Here is a 20,191-nt window from a genome sequence, read left to right on the forward strand (position 1 = left end):
AAGCGAACATGGGTTAGTGCTGCAAAAAGGGCAACCTTCATTCAGAGGCAAGCAGGTTAACAGAAATAAAACTCCAAGAAAACAAATTCCTCACCTGTCCCATTTCTGGGGAGAACGTGCCTGACACTGTGTTCTGCTTCTTCAGCCTCTTTAGCTGATCTAGACGCTCCTTCTCTTTCTCGACAGCTCTCTGAGCTTCCCGCAGCCTCTCTAGGTCATGCTGATAGGCCTCTCGCTGCCTCTCGAGTTCTTCCCTCTCCTGATTCAACTTCTCCTTCAGCTGCCGAGTCCCCTCTTCACGCTCCTGCAGCCGGGCTTCTGTGCTTTCAAATTCCCTCTGCTGCCGACTCCTCTCCCGTTCCAGGCGTTGCTGCTCCAGCTTCAGCTGGCTCTGAAGTTTCTGTACATTCATCAGTTCTTCTCTCTGTTTTTCAAAGTTCCGCTGTTTCTCCTGCTCTAGCAGCAGATTGCCTCGTGTAGACTGCAGCCGGTATTGCTTCTCCCGGTCTACCATGGTGGCTCGTTGCATCTCAATGTAGCTGTCCTGCTGAGATATGACTGCCTGGACGGGAAATAAGAAGTTCAGCATAAGGCACATGGCTTCAAAAAACATGTGCAGCTAAACAAAAGACAACAGCATCTACCAGATTAGATCACAAAGACTTTTGTCTTCAAGAGCAGATCTAACTCCCAGCTTGTACAGCCCATCATGACTGACATGATACTAAAGATGGCTAAGCAAATAAGTTATGATTACGTATGTCAAAATTAACATTTCTTGCACTTAGAATTAGTACTCTGAGTCAATCAGTCAGAATATTGCTGATTACAAGGGTACAGTAAAAAAACCTAATACATACACACACGTGTATATCAACAATAATTTTAAGAAGAAAGGAGCAGGGAGAGTAGACGGAGCTCAAAGAAGCTAAAGAACTGCATTTAAGTGAGCAGGAAAAAGGAAACAATTACTTAAGAGAACAGATCTAACACTTCCTTCAAAATACCAGACACAGTGTTTGTATCCTTGAGTCTCAGGTCCTAAATTCTGCACTTCACTCTAGCTTTAGGGGATATTTTCAAGGTAACTCCTCTCCACGCCTGCATAAATTTTATTACATTTAATGCCTAACAAACCTCTTGGATAGGTTTACCTGAAGACTGAAGAGCAACTGTAACAGCGTTTGTATCCTTTGGACAAGCTGAAGAGGAGGGGAGGCAGGGGGAGGAAAAAAGACATTAGACACTTGAACAGAGCATTATTGATGCATTAGACTTTTTCTTTTTTAAAACAGTGAACACAATCAACGGTATCTGTACAAGAACACACTCAATGGAAGCCTGGCTACCAGAGTACTCTAACACAGTAACAGCCAATAGAGCAATATGCAAGCACGAATTTCAGTGTATTAGTCCTTGCAATGATGTAAATCAAAGCCTAGCAAATCTCACTGGGATTCCAGGGAGCAATTTTCATCATCAGTTTTCTTCACATGAGCTATTTAATGATCACTTCCTCCCATGCTCCAGCACGGAATCACTACTCCGGTACAGCACTCACGGGAGATTCAGAGGCAAGTTTTGTCAGTGAGCTGAGAACATGCAATCCCTCCAAAGATGCGGGTAATGTAGTTAGCCGGCTCTTTGAAACGCGTGTCTACATACCTAGAACCCATCTTTGTTTTCTAACGGGACTTTTATCTCTGCATTCAGAATGAGTTGGAGTCATAAGGTACAGGCTGTTAATGTGCTTGTGGTTCCACAGACATCAAAAATACTCAGTTTTTTTGCGTTTTTTTTGTGTGGTTGGTTGGTTGATTTTGCATGCTATTATTGTAATATGGCTCTTTGCCATTAGATTTCCTAATAGCAGAAGTAACATACCTGAGACTCTATGGTGGGCTGAAAACCACTGCTGTCATCCAGCCTTGTCACATCACTCTGTAAAAAAGACAAAACCAACATCTGTGCTAGAGACACTTGTTGGGCATTGCTAGTGCTGCCAGAACAGGTTGGAAGGGTTCATCTCATTAGGGAACAGCATTTACTGCTGGAGCAGAGATTGCTCCCATACACTGAAGGACACACATCAAAAATACTTAAATCAGAGGCCAGGCCAAAACAGATGCACGGTAATTAAAGCTAGCGTTAATGGTACAGCACCAAATGAACAAATACAAAACCATGTATTTGATCATGCCTCTCAAGTTAATGCTAAGCTATCAACTCACCCCACAAAACATCCTTAACAGAGTCTAGTAATTCGACAGACAGAACTCTGTTACAGTCTAGCCCTACCAGCTATTACGACTTTTAACTTTGCGCGATTTGTTCTGCACCACTATTATGAGGAGGAACATGAGGAAATGTGTTTAAATCATGCATAAGCCCAACATACGGTTTGAGATCCTTCTTCTGCATCAGAAGGGAGGTCATGGAGTTGCACATCTGAACTTACTGCAGGGCCTCTCCAGTCCCACTGTCTCTGGTCACCACCACCGTTCTTCCTAAAACTACCACCTGAAAGAAGAGTGGAGCATGAGTAGCTCACTCCAGCACAGGGCCTGTGAAAACTCACTGCATAACAGAGCAAGCAGAAAAAAATTGTGACTTTGAAGTTAGAACCAATATGCAACTGCATGGCTTGTCCATGCTGATTCAAAGTGGAAGAGCAGACAACAGTGACAAGTAGGACTGCTCATAAAAGTATAAAAACTTGAGGAGAGTGGGTTAAGATAAATAGGGAGAGTAAGTTCAAATTACATTATACTATTTTAAGTGAAGTGACCACAATGTATGCATGAAAATGATCGTCTGTAGCTACCAGAATTGCAACTCATAACATGGAATACTTGTTAGTAGGAAAATTCTGTTCAAAGCAGCACCACTGTAAGCATGGAAGGAGGTACAGGGAGATGGAAACCATACTGTATAAAGTACCTATAGCATGACAGACATATAGAGCCTTTCTGAGACAACAGAAAAAATTCTAGAGATTAACAACCAGTGAAATAAACACCACTTTATTTTTCAATAAATGCATGAAGCAAAAATGGAGATAAAATAGTATCTAGTATTTCCACTTATTTCATTAGTTAACTGATAAAGCATCTGTGCCCAAAGGACAATTTATACTACCTAAGGATTCAGCAACCATTTGGTGACTGTGCAATACAAAAGAAAGTGGCAAAAAGTTTGTATGATTCAATAATAAAAGCAGGCAGCTGAATTCAAATTTCCTAGGTTTTCAGGTCAAGCTTATTTTTTTTTCAACAAAATTAAAATTCTGTGTGGAATTGTGGTAATTAAAAAGTATGGGTTAAGGTAATGCCCTTAGCATAACACCAACTGAGAGCTCTACTCTGCTCTCTAGTGTTGGTATCAGAAGCAAAAGATACAACATGATAATACCACATGCTAGAAATTTGCTCTTATCCTCCTCTTAGAGCCTGGTGAAGCTTCCTTGTATCAGAACCTTACTTAATTCATTGTTCTTATCTCATTATCTGTCCAGAGAAAGACAGTAAAGAGTTAAGAAGCTCAGAAGAATGCTGAACGGTCCCCTTCTTACTTTTATTTGAAACTGAGGGACTACTGTCATATCCTCCAAAGGTCTCTGCTCTCCTGGGGAGTCCCGACCCAGAGCCATCTTCAGGCTGACAGGATCCATTGCCTAAGTGAGTGAAGATAAGGTTCTGGAGATTTTCAGCTAGGAAAGAGGAGAACATGTCACGTAAACAGCCACGTTTATGCAGCGAGACAAGTGCGTCATGCTAACAAGTTTAAAAAAAAGAAGTCACCATCAAGTACATTAAAAGATCGGGCAGTTTGAGAGGTTTCCTGCAGTACAGATGAATATTCCTTTGTGACTAGCTCTTTAGGACAGGCTCTTCGTATTGCACATATAAAGATGATCTCTTCCTTGATTGCAAGTTAGATTATCAAGCCTTGAGTGGTTTTCTTTGTCTGTTTGGTGTTTTTTTTTTCCCAAAATAAAAATTATGTTTATGCTTATTTTCTTTCTAAATATACTGTCTAGGCTATTTTAATCTATAATCCTCACATAATATTATATTTCAGGATTGGTGTATTATTAGAGCACGTAGTTACCCATCTGAATAGACTCATCCTAATACTCCACTGGTTGAACGTTAAAAATAAAAGAAATCCAAGCTGTGGAGATGGTTCCTCTACCTAAAACCACAGGAGCACTTTACCTATCTTGCAGATTGGTTCTGAGAATAAGGAAGTCTGAACAGTGTTACATAAAAGCATTATGTTATTACAGGATGATTTTCAGCATCTGTACTTAGATCCTATGTGCTTATCCCCACACATTCCCACATTGCATTTACCTTCTGTCACCGCAGACTTCAAAATAGCCTCTCCTTGCAGATTTTCTGAGATATCCCCCCGAAGAAGTAGCCTAGATCGGGATCCTTGGGAATGGTCTTCAAACCCATTCATTTCAGACATTTCTAGATAAATCTGCTGCTTCTCAGTTAGACTTTGCATGATCAGGTCATCTTTCATGTTCAAACGCTCTAAAGGAAGAAACAAACTCAGTTCTGCCTTCCTAGTCACTGTCAGAGTACAATGTTCAGTTTGGAAGATTATTATTCATTTTATGGTCAAAGCATCAAATGCAGAGACATAATAAACAGTTAAGGGGAAAACTCATGGAGCATACAAAGCTTCTTAGACTTATTTAACTTAACTATTTCTATATAATCTTTCAATACCTTGAAAGACTTATGAAGGAGAAACTTCATCACATCATGTGATAATAAGACAGTAAAAAATCACAAATGGTGCTGAGAAGCAGTTCGTGGAATATATAACTAAGTCATTACCCTGAAAATCTTTTAACTTAGCAGCTCTTGCTTCAGCCAGCCTCCTCTCTGCTTCAGGTTCATTAAATGTCCCTCCTTCTTCATCAGGACAGCTGTACAAAGGGGGAAACAGATATATGTTTGATTTGCACGTTAGATAACTTAAAACCATCTCGGGATTTTGCCTAGGATGTGGTTTATCTTGTGTGTCAATCTTCCTCCCTTAGCCAAAGCATTTGACATCAGTGAACCAAATTTTTTTTTTATTTTTAAAAAAAGCAGAATAAAGTCTTTGGCTCGTTTTTATTGCATCTTTATAAGTGGCTTCTACCCAATGAACATAAACAGAATTGCATGCTTCAAAGAAAGTTTAGGGATAGTCAAATGTATTTTTATAATAAATTTACACCTATGAGTCCTGCGAAGAGAAGACTGATGAGCAAGAAATCAAGCCCTCTGGCTCTCACTCATAATTTACCTTTCTACAGCTCTGCGGATATGTGCCATCCAGGAATTCCTCTCCTCTTTCGAGCTTGTGTGAATTTCATACATTTCTGGTCCTTTTAAGGAAGCACTAATTAAGAACATTGCCTTTTCCTCATTAGCTACCTCTCTTACAATCAACTTTTGCAATGAGATAACTGGTGGTTTAGAATCCTGTAAAACAAAATATAATTTATTGCACTACATCATACACGTTCTTTAGGGTTTGTGCTTCCTAGCTCCCCGTCTTGCTACTTATACAGGGCCACCATGAGCCACAACATCACAACACTATAACTTTATTGCTATGGCCTCTTCACATGACGCTTCTGACATTGTCATTTTTCAATCAGAAATTTTTGACCATAGATCAAAACATGGAATGAAGAATGTACATTTCAAAAACAAGAGGTCTTGGTACCTGATTGAATATTAAAGCATGTATCAATTTAAACACCTGAGGATTCCCACTGGGTCCCAGAAGTCAAAAACAGGCTCAAAAATTTTGCTCAAAAAGAGGCAAAACCAGAATTTGAAAAAGAAAACAAAAACCTTAATGACACATGTGAAATGAAAGAAGGGAACAAAAGGAAGCGTTAGAAGTTCTAAGTTGGCAAGTTAGCTACAAAAGAAATAAAAACATAACACAGAGGTGTTACACCGTGCCATCAGACCCTGTGAATAATAAAACAAGGTGACAGATAGTATATTGTATAACTAAGGATTAACTGGATTAGCTTTCAGTCTTTGCAATGAAAACAAATTTACAGGAGGGATATTAGTTAGTAAAAACCTATCTATGCTTCACACAGCACAGGTCCAATATATGCAGCCTAGAAATATCCTCCCGAGAAGAAAACAGCTCTTTAACTGCTGAATCTTCACAGCATAATCCAGAGTGACGGTAAGAAAACTGAACTGTGAAACAGACATCAGGAACACTCGCTTTTGCCAACTTCTCTGAGCAGCTGTACTGCAATTCAAGCCACAAACAGAGGTCACAGGATAAACAGAATCACTGAGCAGATCCATTTGCTCCTCTCACTTGCTTGATTTATCTATGGAGAAGTGATACCTGAATTTCAAATGAACTGTATACATACAAGGATGCAAAAAATTAATCAGTCTATAACTGTAGAGTATGTTATTGGAGGGAAAAAAAACCCACCACGTAGCAGAGATCAGCTTTTGGGGACTGTCATAAGCAACTATATGATATGTGCTCACAGAAAAGAAAAGTTACTAGGGGACATACAAACCAGGGCATTACCTTGCAGTGGAACAGCTATACTGACTAAGAACATGTATGCATGCTCTTATTTCTTAGGAACAATGCTTTAGCCTCCATGTAAGCTACTCACGCTTGTCTCAATATGGAAAACTGCCACAACAGTCGAGACACCATACATTAACAGCATGTTTTTCCCTCTCTATGAACTTGCTCTTCTGCTCATAGCTCAGATGCGTTTTGGAAAACGGGGCAGAATCAGTCTATCAGAGCCAATGTCATAACCTAAAATACTGTTCAAAGATTCACCTAATGCTGTTCAAGAGGAAACAACTCCCAGCCATGCTGATTCGTGAAAGTATCCCCATTCTGTGCATTAGAAGATGGTTTAATTTGAAAAGCAGTTGCTTTTACAACCCTGAGGTCACCAAAATAGCTTTTGCCATTAGAATTCAGCTCTAATGTTAATGTCTTGAAAAAGATACATCCAAGAAAACAATTACATAAAATAGCCTCTCTGTTACTGGTTCTATTACAGCCATAACTGAACTAGATCAGGACAAAATGTACACAATTAACCGCTCTGAGGATACCTGTGGAAATGCCCTAGAAAAGCAAGCGAACCCACTGAGTGTTCAAGAGTGCTGCAGTAATTACATTTGCATTTAGTGCTTATTACATTTACTTCAGGAAAGTTCTCTGTCCCCAGTAAATCTTAGGCTACTATGACCATGGTTACCACGTCCCTAACCAAATGGAAGATTCTTTCCCTTCACATTAATAAACAGAAGCAGACCTTACCTGCAAGTGCCTTTCAAAGCACAGTTCTAGCACGTTTAACATATATGACTTGCATAAAATAGCAGCCTAACAAAGTTCAGTGAAAGGGAAAGTCACAGCACAAGAAAAGGAGAAGCAGCGAACCTCAGAACACACTCAGGGCATCAGAAAACCACAGGAGATGTGGCAGCTACAACCGGCTGATGCAAGGGAACACTATTTTGCACTAAGAGACAGTGGGAGGGATTCCATAAGTACCAGAACTGCTTCAGAAAAAGTGATTCTACAATCAGAACAGGCTAGTTCATTAACTTAATTTTCCTTCTGAACCTACATAACGAGTATCTAACACCTCTAACTGTATTTCTTCTGTAGTTACTGTCACTTTCATAAATACTCTAAGTGAATGTATTAAATAAGGAGAACAATACCTACCACTGACGCAAATGTGTATTTTTGGTCCTTTTCTTGTAAGAGCAACAGTACATCAGTTAACAGGACTGCCAGAATATCTACAGTCACAACAGAGAAAAAAAAAAGAAAAAAAAGAAAGCAGATTTTAAAGCAGAAAGACTAGTCCAGACTCAAAAATCATTTGATTTAAATTTCCTGTGGGTCAGGGAATAGCACATCAACATTCGCAATATTGGGGCTGCTACTGCCTTCCACTTGGGTTGTCCACAGACAGCTTGCAGTTGTGCAGAACCAGCACAATACAAATAGAACTGTTTTAAAGCTTGAAAACACCTACACAGGCATCCTACACATCGACTCAAACACTCACGAGGGAACGTGTCTCCCTCAACAGCAGATTCTTCTGGAACTGCAGACGTTCACAGTACCACCTACTCTTGGCTGCATTTTATGTGCCGTTGAAGCTTCTCCTCGAACACTTGAGCAATGAAGCTGTTAAAATATTCACTGGTGGACACTGTTTTGATTTTCTGGCAAAACAGACGTTATGCAGAATGAAAGTGTCAAGGGGTTGATACGACACAATTTTTCAAAGTGCAAACCAGAGCTCGCACAAGATAATGCCTTTCCACAGGAGACTAAGTCAGTATGACTCAAAGCTTTGTCATCTATCTAAAGACCTCCCTCTTGAATTGGAAAGCAGATCAGACAGATAATAAGCAAACAGCATAAGGAACTTATCACGCACCATTATAGAGATGCTTATTGGACAAGCCAAGAATAGAACAAGTGCTATTTCCTCCAATATCCTATTAAACAAGCAGGTTATTGTCATCTTATTTTATACTCAATCGATCAGTAATAAACAGTTACTGAAAGGGAAAAAAAAAAAAAAAAATCTTGTTTCCTAGTTGTACTTTTCTCCCTTCCTGGTCCTTTACCTTTGAGTCGCCCTGATGCAGCTTTCCAGTACAGCATCCCATCCAGTAGAAGCCGCCTCTGTCCCATGTCATCCTTCCGGAAGAAAAGCCCATTCTTGCATTTCCCAGATGATTTTAGCTCCATTTTATGCATAATCTCTTTAAGGCGCTGCCCCTTCTCACACTCATTTACCATGGCATCTACATGAGTGATTGTGTCCTTAATTAAACTAAGGGCCTGGGTCAACTCTTCATAATCTCTAGTTCCAGCTAGGAGAAAAGATAGCAGCCAGTCACATTTTCAACTCTGGAATGCAAGATATGAGCCACCCAAACATATTTTAACATGAAGGTTCTATACTGAACATCTAACAGTATTTCCTAAGAGCTTAAGTTTAAAAATAAAATAAAATATCCTAAAGCTCTAAATCTCTAATGAACTGACAGGCTTAACTACTATGGTTTTGTAGCTGCAGACTTGAAACTGAACACTGCTCTTGACCCTCTGATGAGGTGATACTGATCTGGATCTGCATCTCGAACAGCATCTTCAGCTAACAAAGAAGTGAGAAAGCAGGTATAAGGCAGTACCAGCCTATCCCTCCTTGTCTGAGGAAAGAACATGGAAAACATGGGAGAAAAAGGATCAGCAGACAACTGTGAGGCTTCCAGGGAAGATTAAACAACCCACCTTCCGTATTCTGAATAATGCGTTCCACCAAGACTGGATATTTGGTAATGCGCTGTGTAACTAGAAGGATACACTCCTGAACACCAAGTCTCCTCACAATGGAACAGTTGCTGATTTTCTAGAAAACAAGACAGACTCATCACATCCATTGCACATATTTTGCTCTTCTAACTCCCTCGCCTCTCCATTCACACGTTTTCTGTCTCAAAACATTTTTGTACAATTAGGCATAGCGCCACAAAATTAGCTGCACTCTTTTACTAAAGCAAAACTCCTGATAACATTAAAAAAATTACTTTTATTACTGGAAAATATTTTAGGTATTATTTTCAACTACTGTTAACTAAATCTGGAGCCAAGCAGAGAAAGTTCCAAATCTGAACTGTTTGACTGCCTATTTGCTAACTGATTGCCTTTTATAATAGGATCAGTCCTTAAATACATAAAAAAGTACTATATTTTTAAAACCAGACCCAACCACCTAACAGCCCAAAACTAAGTGTTTATTTTACCACTGTATGTTCACCAGTAGGCTGAGCTACAGAAACAGATTTCTGTTTAGAAAGAGAAGACTGCAAAGTGTCAGAATCCCACTAGTTAGTTTGACTGCAGGTACAGAACAATCCTGACAGCAGAATACAGTACCAAGATCCTTCTTTACGAGGACTGAGGCTCCATATTTTTAAACTCTGGTCACTTATTTAGTTCCTTGAAAGTAAAGGGTTCTCACTTTTAAAGACACCTAGTTAAGAAGAGCTATATGTATAGAGCTATGTTGGAAGGTTCACACAGTATCACTTACTGATGACTGGAAAATGAGAATACTTAGGACTGTGCAACGCCATCTGAGATTCAAGTTACGGGCTTCCACTTTGGCCGTCATTTCAGCCCTTCCTATTAATTGCACATTACAGCATACAGCAGATAAACAAACCACCCTGGAGCCAATCTTCTGGTTTTGGAAAGATGACGTAGTGGGCAAAACTTGACTAAGAGTGCCTGCTTTTCCTATAGTAGTTCATCAACAGCATTTATCACTGATTTAATTTATTATCAAGCCAATTTACAAAGATGGCCATACAGCAGGGCAGTCAGTGATAGAGCCATGAACGGAACAAATATTCTATTCCCCAATCCTAGGTGCTCTCAAGAGCCTGCCTCAAATTTAACACTTGCTAATTGTGGCTTTGTGTCCAAACCGCTCAAAAGGTCTAAAATACAAGAAGCTAACAACCCATCAAATAACGAGAATATGCCTCTAACCCTGCTCATTCAAATTTAAGAGATCTTCAAGTACAAAATAAAACCTAAAGCAGTCAAGTATATTTTGCACAGTCAGAATGGAAGACTTCTGGTTGTTGTTTACCTTTATTAAGTTTTGGAACTTCTTATTGCTTTGGAGCAGGTCTTTATAGTGACTGACAGCTTCATTGTGTCCACAACAGAACACACCGTATTTTTCTTTCATTCTCTCCCCATTTTCACCCGAAAACTGATTGGAAATATAAGAATGAAAGACATGAATCATTAAGAGTAAACCTACCTCCACTGCAAGACCCAGGTTTAACATGGTTTTATGGTAACTGATTTCTGAGACATTTCTTCAAGATTTCAATTTCTTCTGTACCAGAAATGAGAGATTTATGCAGTGTGGCATCTGAGAGCTTGGAATACCACAAGATAACCAAATATTAAATGATGTTTGTCATTATGAGAATTTTAAAAAGGATTTCTGGGCCTCTGTACTTAAAAAGACTGAGGACTGTAAAAGGTGAAGGGCAAAAAATGGTCACAATACATGAAAGAAATTGTTGCATCCACTCCATACCAGAATGGGTGTTAAAGCTGTAATGAGTTCAAAGGATCTTTACTGCATTTTTCAAAGGTCAGAACCAAGAAGCTCGGCATCAAATGCAGGAGAGCCATGTTTGGGGTGGACACCAGGAATATGCTGCTTTACTTTACAGATGAAAAATAGAACCAAACCATTTGCAGTCGCATATCCCACAACATGCATATGCACATACCCAAAGAACATTTAATGAACATTTCATATTATTTGTGACCAGATATATTCCTGGGAGTCGTGCTCACACATTGCGCTGGGAAGATAATCTTAAACCCAGTATTAAATCAATCTTTACATAACGTCACTTTAACCTTACAGTTAGCTTTTTAGAAATTTAGTAGTGTCAACAACATCGGTAGAATTTAATTCACACCTGTTTTACCAAGAGGTCTCCAATGTTCTGGATTATATAATTTCGGTCACTGCCTTCTTCCAAGGATTCCTTTCGTCGCTCCTTTAATTGGAGCAGAAATTGCCCATGCATCTCCAGCAGCTCATCCACACAGGGGAAGAGCTTGTTGATGACTGCATTTGGGAACTGCAGTTCCTCTCTCATGGCTTTGGAGTATACCTTCAGCATTATTTTCAGTGTCCTAACATGGTGCATTTCAGTCTGCATTAGTTCTGGGCAAGGGGAAACAAAAAAATCAAAAGTCATTTATACACTGTGCAGTGACCAGTGAGATGTAAAAGAGCAGGCTCCGAAAGCCACCATCTTTTGCATCACCTTCTTCTTCACCACAATCTTTGCATCACTGATGTGAAGCTCCTGAATTTGCCCTGTTTAATCTCCCAACGAAATAGTGACTGACCCTGCTTATTTAACGACATCTGCCAGTTGCAGTTGAGCTATTCCCTAATTGTATAGCTGGGCTTTGCTGCATACACAGGCATAGTGAAAACTATAGGTTGCTTAAAATCATTAATAGGAGGACTTATGCACACTAGGACAGACAACAGGCTTGAAAATCTTCACTCAATTTTAGTTTTCATGCACAAGTCAAAATGGGAGCCAATAAAAATGGTTTCTGCTTTGTTTCAAAACAGCGGCACTATGAAATAGAAAAAGTTGTAAGAATAACAAATAGTCTTACCATAAATGACATCTTGCCTTTTTATAACGTCTTTCTTTTGCCTTTTTGCGTAAGACTGTTCCACTGCAACACTCCAAGACTCTGCCTCAAACTCATGAGCATCTGTTTCTATTTCACTTCGGAGGGATACAGAATATGCATCTAGACCAAAAGCACATTCAATTTCAATTATTATTAAATTGTTTCCCACCATATCCCTCATTACCATCATTAACAACAACAAGAGTAAAAACATCTCAGTGCTGCTTTAAGACCACGTAAGAAATTGCATAAAATTCCTGAAAAGCTCAGAAATTCCATACCTTCCAGAAAAATGGAGTCTGCTGTTGAAGGTGCAAGCGAGACAACATCATCTGAAGTCTGCTTAAATTTTATAAAGCCTGAATCCCCTTCATCCATGTCTCCTGAAATTAGTCTAAATGGCCAAAGAAATTAGACCAAGGGACCAAAACAGAACATTAACATTTTTTTAAGTTGCTTGACCAAAAAAAAAAAAATCCAACTACTTTAACAAGCACCTTTCCTAAACTATAGTGCAATTAACTTAAAATAAATACATAAAAAGCTATCGTTGCACTCCAACTTTAAACAGTCAAATCAATTTAGCAACTCCATCACTGAAATATTACAGTTTTAATTAGAGCAGCATGAGCAAGTATGTAACTTCTGGTATGACATTTTAAAAGACAGCACCTGGTGACAAGCCACAGCCAGTTCAGAGTTACAAAGGGCACTTTCACTGAGAAGGGAGTGTAACTGTGGCACATAAAAAGTAAACAACTACTTAAAACAGCAAATAGTTTTGAATTCATCTACTATTTTAATCAAGGTATCCTGCTATTTAAAACACTGCTGTGTGCTACACTAGTCAGAACTAGCACAACCTAGAATAACTGAACTCAGAAGAGGTTACTGAATTTCCACAAGTCTGAAGACAAACACACCCATGAAAACCATAATCTAGGCAGAGATACTCAAATACTGCCCTATTTTATATGATATCTTTTATGACACAGTACAGAGGGACTAAAGACAAGGTGATTTAAACAAAAAAAAAAAGCTTACTGTTCAGGGAAATGAATTTCAGCATTAAAAGCTCAATAAATCTCTTTTGAGGTTGAAAGCCAATGTGAGTTCTTGCTTTAGTTCTGTAACTGTTTTTCTTTTCACATTGGGGTGGGGGGGGAGCAGAAGCTAGTAAATTAGAAGAGAAGCAGTTACTTACCCAAATTTATTAACAGCTCCAGCAGAATTCAATGAAGACTGAGAATTTCCTCTTTGGGCGATAGTCATGCCGAGATTCCGTGATAGTACTGGGGTGCCATCCGGTCCCAGGAGAAGACTTCGGGGCTGCTCCTTCAAAGAGGCGGCTAGAGAGGCAAAAATCGAATTGGTACTCAGAAAATGAGGCGTACACTGCAGATCGCCTGCTCTCAAACCTCTCTCTGAATGCGGACGGAGAACAGACAGGATCTTGGATGTCAAGAGCTCATTGTCCAAAAAAACATTCTCATTCCATTTTCTTGAAAAGGAACCACAAAAAGACAGCTCAGGATGAGCTGGAATTGTATTGCTTCTGCCGCTGCTTTTTGAATTTGTATTCCCCATGCTCACTACCGGCTGCCCTCAGACTTGGCACAGTAAAGTGGCCCCAGAGATGCACTGTTTTTATACTACCTGTGATCCTTCTAGAAATGTAAAGCTGCCACTTAACTTACTGTATTGGCTAAATCAGCAGGTCTGAAGTGCAGGAAATTGGTCCCTACTGTGCCCATTTAGTGTGGAAATTGCAAAGTATCTTCTCCTTTAGTAAAACACCAGAACCTACACACAATTATTCACACTCTACCGTATAAGGGCACAGAACATTTCATGGCAAACAAGAAAAATCTGAGATCACATAAAAACCACAAGTTCTTTGCAATGCTTATTGCTACACAGTGATTTATATCTGCATGCACACACACTGAACGTAATAGATACCAGAGCTAAATTTAATTTTAATACTGCAGCTTTTTAATGCTTTTAAAATCTAGACAGACTGTGAACTGGAAAGATATTTAAAACTTTAATCACTATTACACAATACATGGAAGCCTGTAATAGACTTATAAAAAATGGATACAATTATTTAGCACTAATGTCTGTAATGAATGATAAGGAACAGGAGACAAAATACGTCCTTTTAAAAAAGGAACTTCAGGGAAGTCAAAAATGAGGAATCAGCCAGACAATCTTTAAAACTTATCACTGACAAGGTCTGCAGCCGCCCTTTTTTCAAAGTGCTTTTAAGGACATGGGAGTGGAAGAGATCTCATGGATCCTTGAACCCAGGACTCTGCCATTGCAAGGAAGCTTTGTCTTGCACCCAGACCAAACTCCTTTTCCAGTACTGCGTCTGGGAGGCTGCTTCAGGACCATGCTGTTGTAGTAGTTCAAGAGGGCCTCCGTTCCCAGCCAAGGTTTATGCGTTGCCAATTTACAACTTTTTTTGTAAAAACAGTGGTGTCTACCCATGCCCAAAAGTTCCCCTTTTTTAGTCTGCACTCCTCGGTATACCTCAACTAACAATCATCTCTCCCTCCACTTCTGCCTTGTTCAACCAAACATAGCTAAATCAAGATATTCATGTTTCTTCTCAAAAAACAGGTTTTTCCACATTTCTTGATATCCCATACTCTACATCTGCTTGTCTCTCATTTCATCTTCCTTGAAACAGTTGACTAGAATTGTATGAGGGCTGCAGGGGAGGTTTCATCAATGACATTTATTATGCCAATGAAATTATACCACGGCATCTTTTCCTGCTGGAAATACCTTTCCCGATACCTCTTTGGGTTTGAAATCTCCTGGCTACACACACAGCACAGTCTCAGTCTACAACAAACGGTAAACTCTTCCATCATCTCCAAGTGATGAGCTCCAAGCCTATTGTCCTGAAAGAGGAGACTAAGGAGATATTAGCAAGATTTGTAAAGGCGGATTTCTTAAACAAAGGCTTAATAATAAATGCCCTCCTGTTTCCATTTGGGGAAGTATTGAAATCATCAGCCACCAAGATCTCTTTCTATGCTCCACAAGCCAAGAACATAAAGTTCTGTTTCACAATGGTAGGCCAAATCTAAAAATCTCCAGAGGCAAAACATGAGGAGAGGGATGGGGGACACAACCAACATGGTTTGTACCTTTCTTGAAATGTATTTCTCTTTTATCATAGAATCATTTAGGTTGGAATAGACCTTTAAGATCATCAAGTCCAACCGTTTACCTAGCACTGCAAGTCCACCACTAAACCATGTCCCTAAGCACCATGTCTACATGTCTTTTAAATACCTCCAGGAATGGCGACTCAACTGCTTCCCTGGGCAGCCTGTTCCAATGCTTGACAAGCCTTTTGGTGAAGAAATTTTTCCTAATATCCAATCTAAACATCCTCTGGCACAACTTGAGGCCATTTCCTCTCGTCCTATGTCAACACAATACCTTTGGCTTTTTTTGCTGGGCACTGCAGTCTGCAGTGTTCTACTGTGGGTAAAGACATACAATGCCCATGCTATTAGCTGTTCTCTTAACTTCCAGCTTCTGCTTTTGACTATGGAAAATAAGTACTGGCTGCCTAGCAGAGTCTGCACCAACAAAAAGCCATTTTCTGAGTTCAATTAGCACTGTCTGCACACTGCTGAGAGTCCGTATCGATCACTGTTAACCTATCACACCAGACCAGACTGTATACCACAGAGCTGTTTCAACGAGAAGCCCTACAGCCAACTTTTCCTATTTTCATTATTCCTTATTGTTTCCTATTTTAGCCTCTGCACTTTCCCCTAATGCACAAAACCATTCTTGGTAATGCAAACAGCCACTTTTCTTGTAACAATTATTCCCTTTGCATTACCTCTTGGTAAGAATCGTTTCATAAAGAAGTACACCTTGCAATGCAAGTCAAACGATACCTAACAAAAACATATGAAACACACATAGTAATACTCGGACATTCATGTCAATTGTGTTTCTTACAGCCATCAAAGTAACCAAACGGAACAACTGCAAGGCAGAAAATAACTCTGCTCTAGTCACGGTCAATCATCTGACAGCCAAGAAGCCTGTTCTCTTAATGCAGACCTCATAAGATCTGCAAATTAAAATGCCATTTAAATCATATACCTGCGGCTGCAATGGTCTTTTCCAGTACCAAAAGCTATTTCAAAGCCTATGCTGCAACAGAGCTATTCTTTCTTCTTGTTTTTTTTTTCTCCCAGATCCCTTTTCCCACTTTGTTTCAACAAAGATTTATGTTCAGACCGTTAGCGCTAGCTTGTCTTAGAGATTTCTAGCAACCACTAGCTGCAGGCAAGTTTTAAATAGACAATTATGAAAATCTGATGTAAAACAAAGTTCACAGTTCTAGTCTTTTCAGAGGCCAGAGAATAGGCAATCAATGAAAAACTAACTTATTGATCCCTTTTCACCATGATATTTTGAGGTTACACAGCAAGAAGGTATAAAGAAAAATAAAAAGATAAAAAGATAAAAACACACAGGAGATTGCTAGGAGCCTCTAAGCCATTCCCAATAGAAAAAAAAATGAAGCCATCTTATTAAAAGAGACCTTTTCTATACTTCAATAACACGTTGTGTATAGCCTTTAAAACATATTAAAGAAAAAAATACAATCGAACAGATAAGCCTTGAGCACAGAAATCATTCTTTAGTACAAACCTGGGGAAATGCACTGGGGTGAACTTTGTGGAGATCCAGAAGGTCTGTGCTGCAAATCTTTCTGCTATAGGAAAAAATACAATATTCTTACACATACAGACCAAACTTTCAGTCCAAAACGAATCACATTTTTCCTATCATATAGCACTAACTGTAAGTGAAGTTGTATACTGAAAGTATAAAAGATCTGACACAGTAACAGTTTTGATTTTTTCACATTCCAGAAGAATGGCATATAGACATTAACACTTTGTATAAAAATCCCATCAAGTACAAACCAAACTGAAATAGAACCAAAAATGAAGTTACAGCTGAATTAACGCTATGATCATAAATCATTTACTAAATGAAAGCAAACCCTTTATGTAGACAGTCTTCACCTACACTTTGCTGCTGTTTAGTTTACAGCAATACTAACTAAACTAACCCAGCCAGTTTCAACCAAAATTCAGACTGCCCATTGAAAATTACATCTTTGGTAATCTGTACAACTTTCTCATTCTTACAACACTAGGATATTACAATTCATTGAGATACAATTTATCTAAGATGCAAAGAAATTAAAAAAGTAATACAGTCTGTAACAAATGGCTTTTTGGGAGTCTCGCTTCACTTTGAGGATCTCATTTCTGACTTCATTCCCCATATCATTTTGTGCTCTTTGCTCTCTTCAGGAGTGGTTTGTAAGGGCTGATTCAACCATGAAAGTTTGGGAGATGGTAAAGAGTGGAAACGAAAGCATCAGAGCAAGTGAATTTTTAGGTTTAAAAGGAAAATGCACAATGCCTCGAGAAGTTTAAAAGTATGTATCAAAAACCCCACAAGAACATTTCTGCGTTCAAGAGAGTTACATTCTAAATCACCAACGGCTGAAAACACTTCCTCTAACCTCTAAGTGCCCAGGTTTGAGCTGTTCTGCTTTCTTTTCCCCCTCATAGTACCCCCCAATCTGCTATGAGTCCTGGAAATCATCAACACTTGCAGGTTAAAACAAACTGAAACTCTCTCAAGTATAATCAGTTATAAGGAGGAGGAAATGATTTTCAAAACCAATACCAGAATAAAACAACAGATAGACAGCTATCTGAAACCAACCTGTGACCTTACATGCAATCACAGGCACCACGGTGACACAGATAAAAAATAAACAGCTTAGCAAGGTATAAAGTTCATCACAGTTCAAAAATGAAATCACTTATTCTGCATTGCCCAGCTTATAAATAATACACAACTCCTATAACCAAATCCTCCTCCGCCCCTCACACTCTTCCATCAGCTTTGAGATGGCACAACCTATTAAAATACAGTGGCATAAAATTCAGAGGTACCACATAATTCAATTATGTTCCCAAAAAAAGTGATGGGTTTGAGCATTCTTATAAGAGTTAGTCACAGTTCTGACAGACACAAGCAATGGTAAGTAATTTTCAGTACAGGAATAAAACGTTTCATTTTATTTTCCCTACATACATTGTTATAAATTACTATAATGACAAGTTAATAACTATTCAATGTCTTGAAGATGTAGGGCAAGATTCTGTACTGACGTAAATTAAAACACTCGCGCTAAATTAAACTTACTGTGTCAAGGACTGTTATTATAGAAGAACAACAACTTTTAAAACCCACCTTGGGTCTGATGCTGCTGCATTCAGCCAGTAAACTCTTGCAGTTCTTATGGACATTCACTGCACAATCTGAAACACACACACACACAAAAGTCTTATTCTTGTCATTCCCATCTAGGGAAAGGAAGAGTGACACATAAAAGATGTTAATTTTGGAAGAGATGCAGAGTAAGCTCAGGTGTTTCAGCGAGCATCCTTGTTGTGCATGTTCTGTTCTTGATTTTACACCAAATACTCAAGCTTTTTCAGTAAGACTCAGAATCATTGATAATGCAATTCACACATGCAAGCACAAAGAGACACTATTGAATGCACTAACAGTATTCTGCCTAATCTCCACTCAACCAGAGCACTGCTTTCCTCATACTTGCAAAGGTTATTTCCATGTCTCACAATTCAAAATTGATACCATTCAAGAAGGCAGCAATTTATTTGGCTCTATAGGAATAGGTGCCTTTCTGCATAGAGTATTAGTAGGAGCTGAAGTAAGTACAGTAAAGTTCAAAATGCACCACAGAATCATCAGAGTATTACCACCAACAGAGCATTACCACTTTTCTAGCTTCACAGAGGAACTGTTTCCAGATAAAGGAACTAAAGCAGCCCTCTCTCACCCAAAAGGCATAAAACCGTTAATAGTATACTAAAATCCAATCTCTTTTTTTCCTTATAATAACTACTGCTTGAGAAAACAGGATGACAATTGGTAGTGTCAAATATTTTCTGCAGTCTTTCTGCCCATCTACAAAATAAGATCCTTCATCAAAAGCAGAAGCAGGACAGCAGCAACTCAGACAGTAAAGGAAACCAGGATTTGTTTCTTCCCATATATTTCAGGCATGCCTGTTAAAAGAGAAATAAAAGGGAAGAAGAACACCATATCTGCTAGAGAAAATCCTGTTTATGTTTAAAGCACAGAGGAAAAACTATTTAAGGTCTCTTCATCCAAACAGAACTATCGCTCACGCCTGGCGCCAAGACTGGTGATCTGCTTTAAGGCTCCTGGCTAACATAGAGAAATGCTCACTTTTAAGTGTTTTCCATAATTACAGTAATACTCTGAGAACAGGAGCAAAATGCTTACTTGGCCTTAAACAAATAAATTAATAAAGATATAAAAACAAGACTGAGAGAAAGACTGAGGGCACAGACCCAAAAGATGCTTACGTTACGCAGCTTCCACAGGTGTGAGAAATAAGAGCAGAATAGTAAGAGTAGAAGGGCACTTTGAGTGCCTGCCACACAAAAAATTTCCACAAAAACAATCACCTCCCATAACTTCTCTCTTATTTGTGATATTTCTACCAATACCGTACCCCATGCAACAAAACAAAAGGCACTATATCCAATTTCAAATGTCCGTGCCTCTGCAAACGTATGATAAAAATGTATCAAAATTATTCACTTGCTAAAACTATGTAAAGGATAACAAATATATTAGCTATTTTAGCATTGATAAGGCCTCCACCTATCACCAGAAAATGGAGAGCTTGTTAAAAGACGTTCCACAACAACAAACAACTAGTTGCCAATGGAAACCCCTTTCCTCCCAA

The 20,191-nt window shown here is 39.0% G+C and overlaps 1 protein-coding gene across 6 annotated transcripts in view; it reads right to left on the reverse strand.

Annotated features, from left to right (window-relative positions):
- Positions 1-20,191, reverse strand: part of ARHGEF18 (Rho/Rac guanine nucleotide exchange factor 18) — a 59,954-nt gene that overhangs the window by 14,597 nt on the left and 25,166 nt on the right. For 5 of the 6 annotated variants that reach the window (XM_075175695.1, XM_075175698.1, XM_075175697.1 and 2 more), the window contains 18 exons: positions 18,640-18,707; positions 17,011-17,074; positions 13,517-13,661; positions 12,594-12,706; positions 12,292-12,432; positions 11,571-11,821; positions 10,715-10,840; positions 9,349-9,466; positions 8,679-8,927; positions 7,759-7,835; positions 5,311-5,489; positions 4,854-4,945; positions 4,356-4,544; positions 3,572-3,709; positions 2,399-2,520; positions 1,885-1,941; positions 1,155-1,202; positions 95-562 (listed from right to left, as the gene is read on the reverse strand). In XM_075175695.1, the coding sequence (XP_075031796.1) occupies positions 95-562; positions 1,155-1,202; positions 1,885-1,941; positions 2,399-2,520; positions 3,572-3,709; positions 4,356-4,544; positions 4,854-4,945; positions 5,311-5,489; positions 7,759-7,835; positions 8,679-8,927; positions 9,349-9,466; positions 10,715-10,840; positions 11,571-11,821; positions 12,292-12,432; positions 12,594-12,706; positions 13,517-13,661; positions 17,011-17,074; positions 18,640-18,707 (2,645 nt within the window). The remainder of the gene's footprint in view (positions 1-94; positions 563-1,154; positions 1,203-1,884; positions 1,942-2,398; positions 2,521-3,571; positions 3,710-4,355; positions 4,545-4,853; positions 4,946-5,310; positions 5,490-7,758; positions 7,836-8,678; positions 8,928-9,348; positions 9,467-10,714; positions 10,841-11,570; positions 11,822-12,291; positions 12,433-12,593; positions 12,707-13,516; positions 13,662-17,010; positions 17,075-18,639; positions 18,708-20,191) is intronic. The other variant, XM_075175700.1, reaches the window with a different exon arrangement.

Source organism: Calonectris borealis, chromosome 28, assembly GCF_964195595.1.
Source record: "Calonectris borealis chromosome 28, bCalBor7.hap1.2, whole genome shotgun sequence".
Classification (NCBI taxonomy): domain Eukaryota; kingdom Metazoa; phylum Chordata; class Aves; order Procellariiformes; family Procellariidae; genus Calonectris; species Calonectris borealis.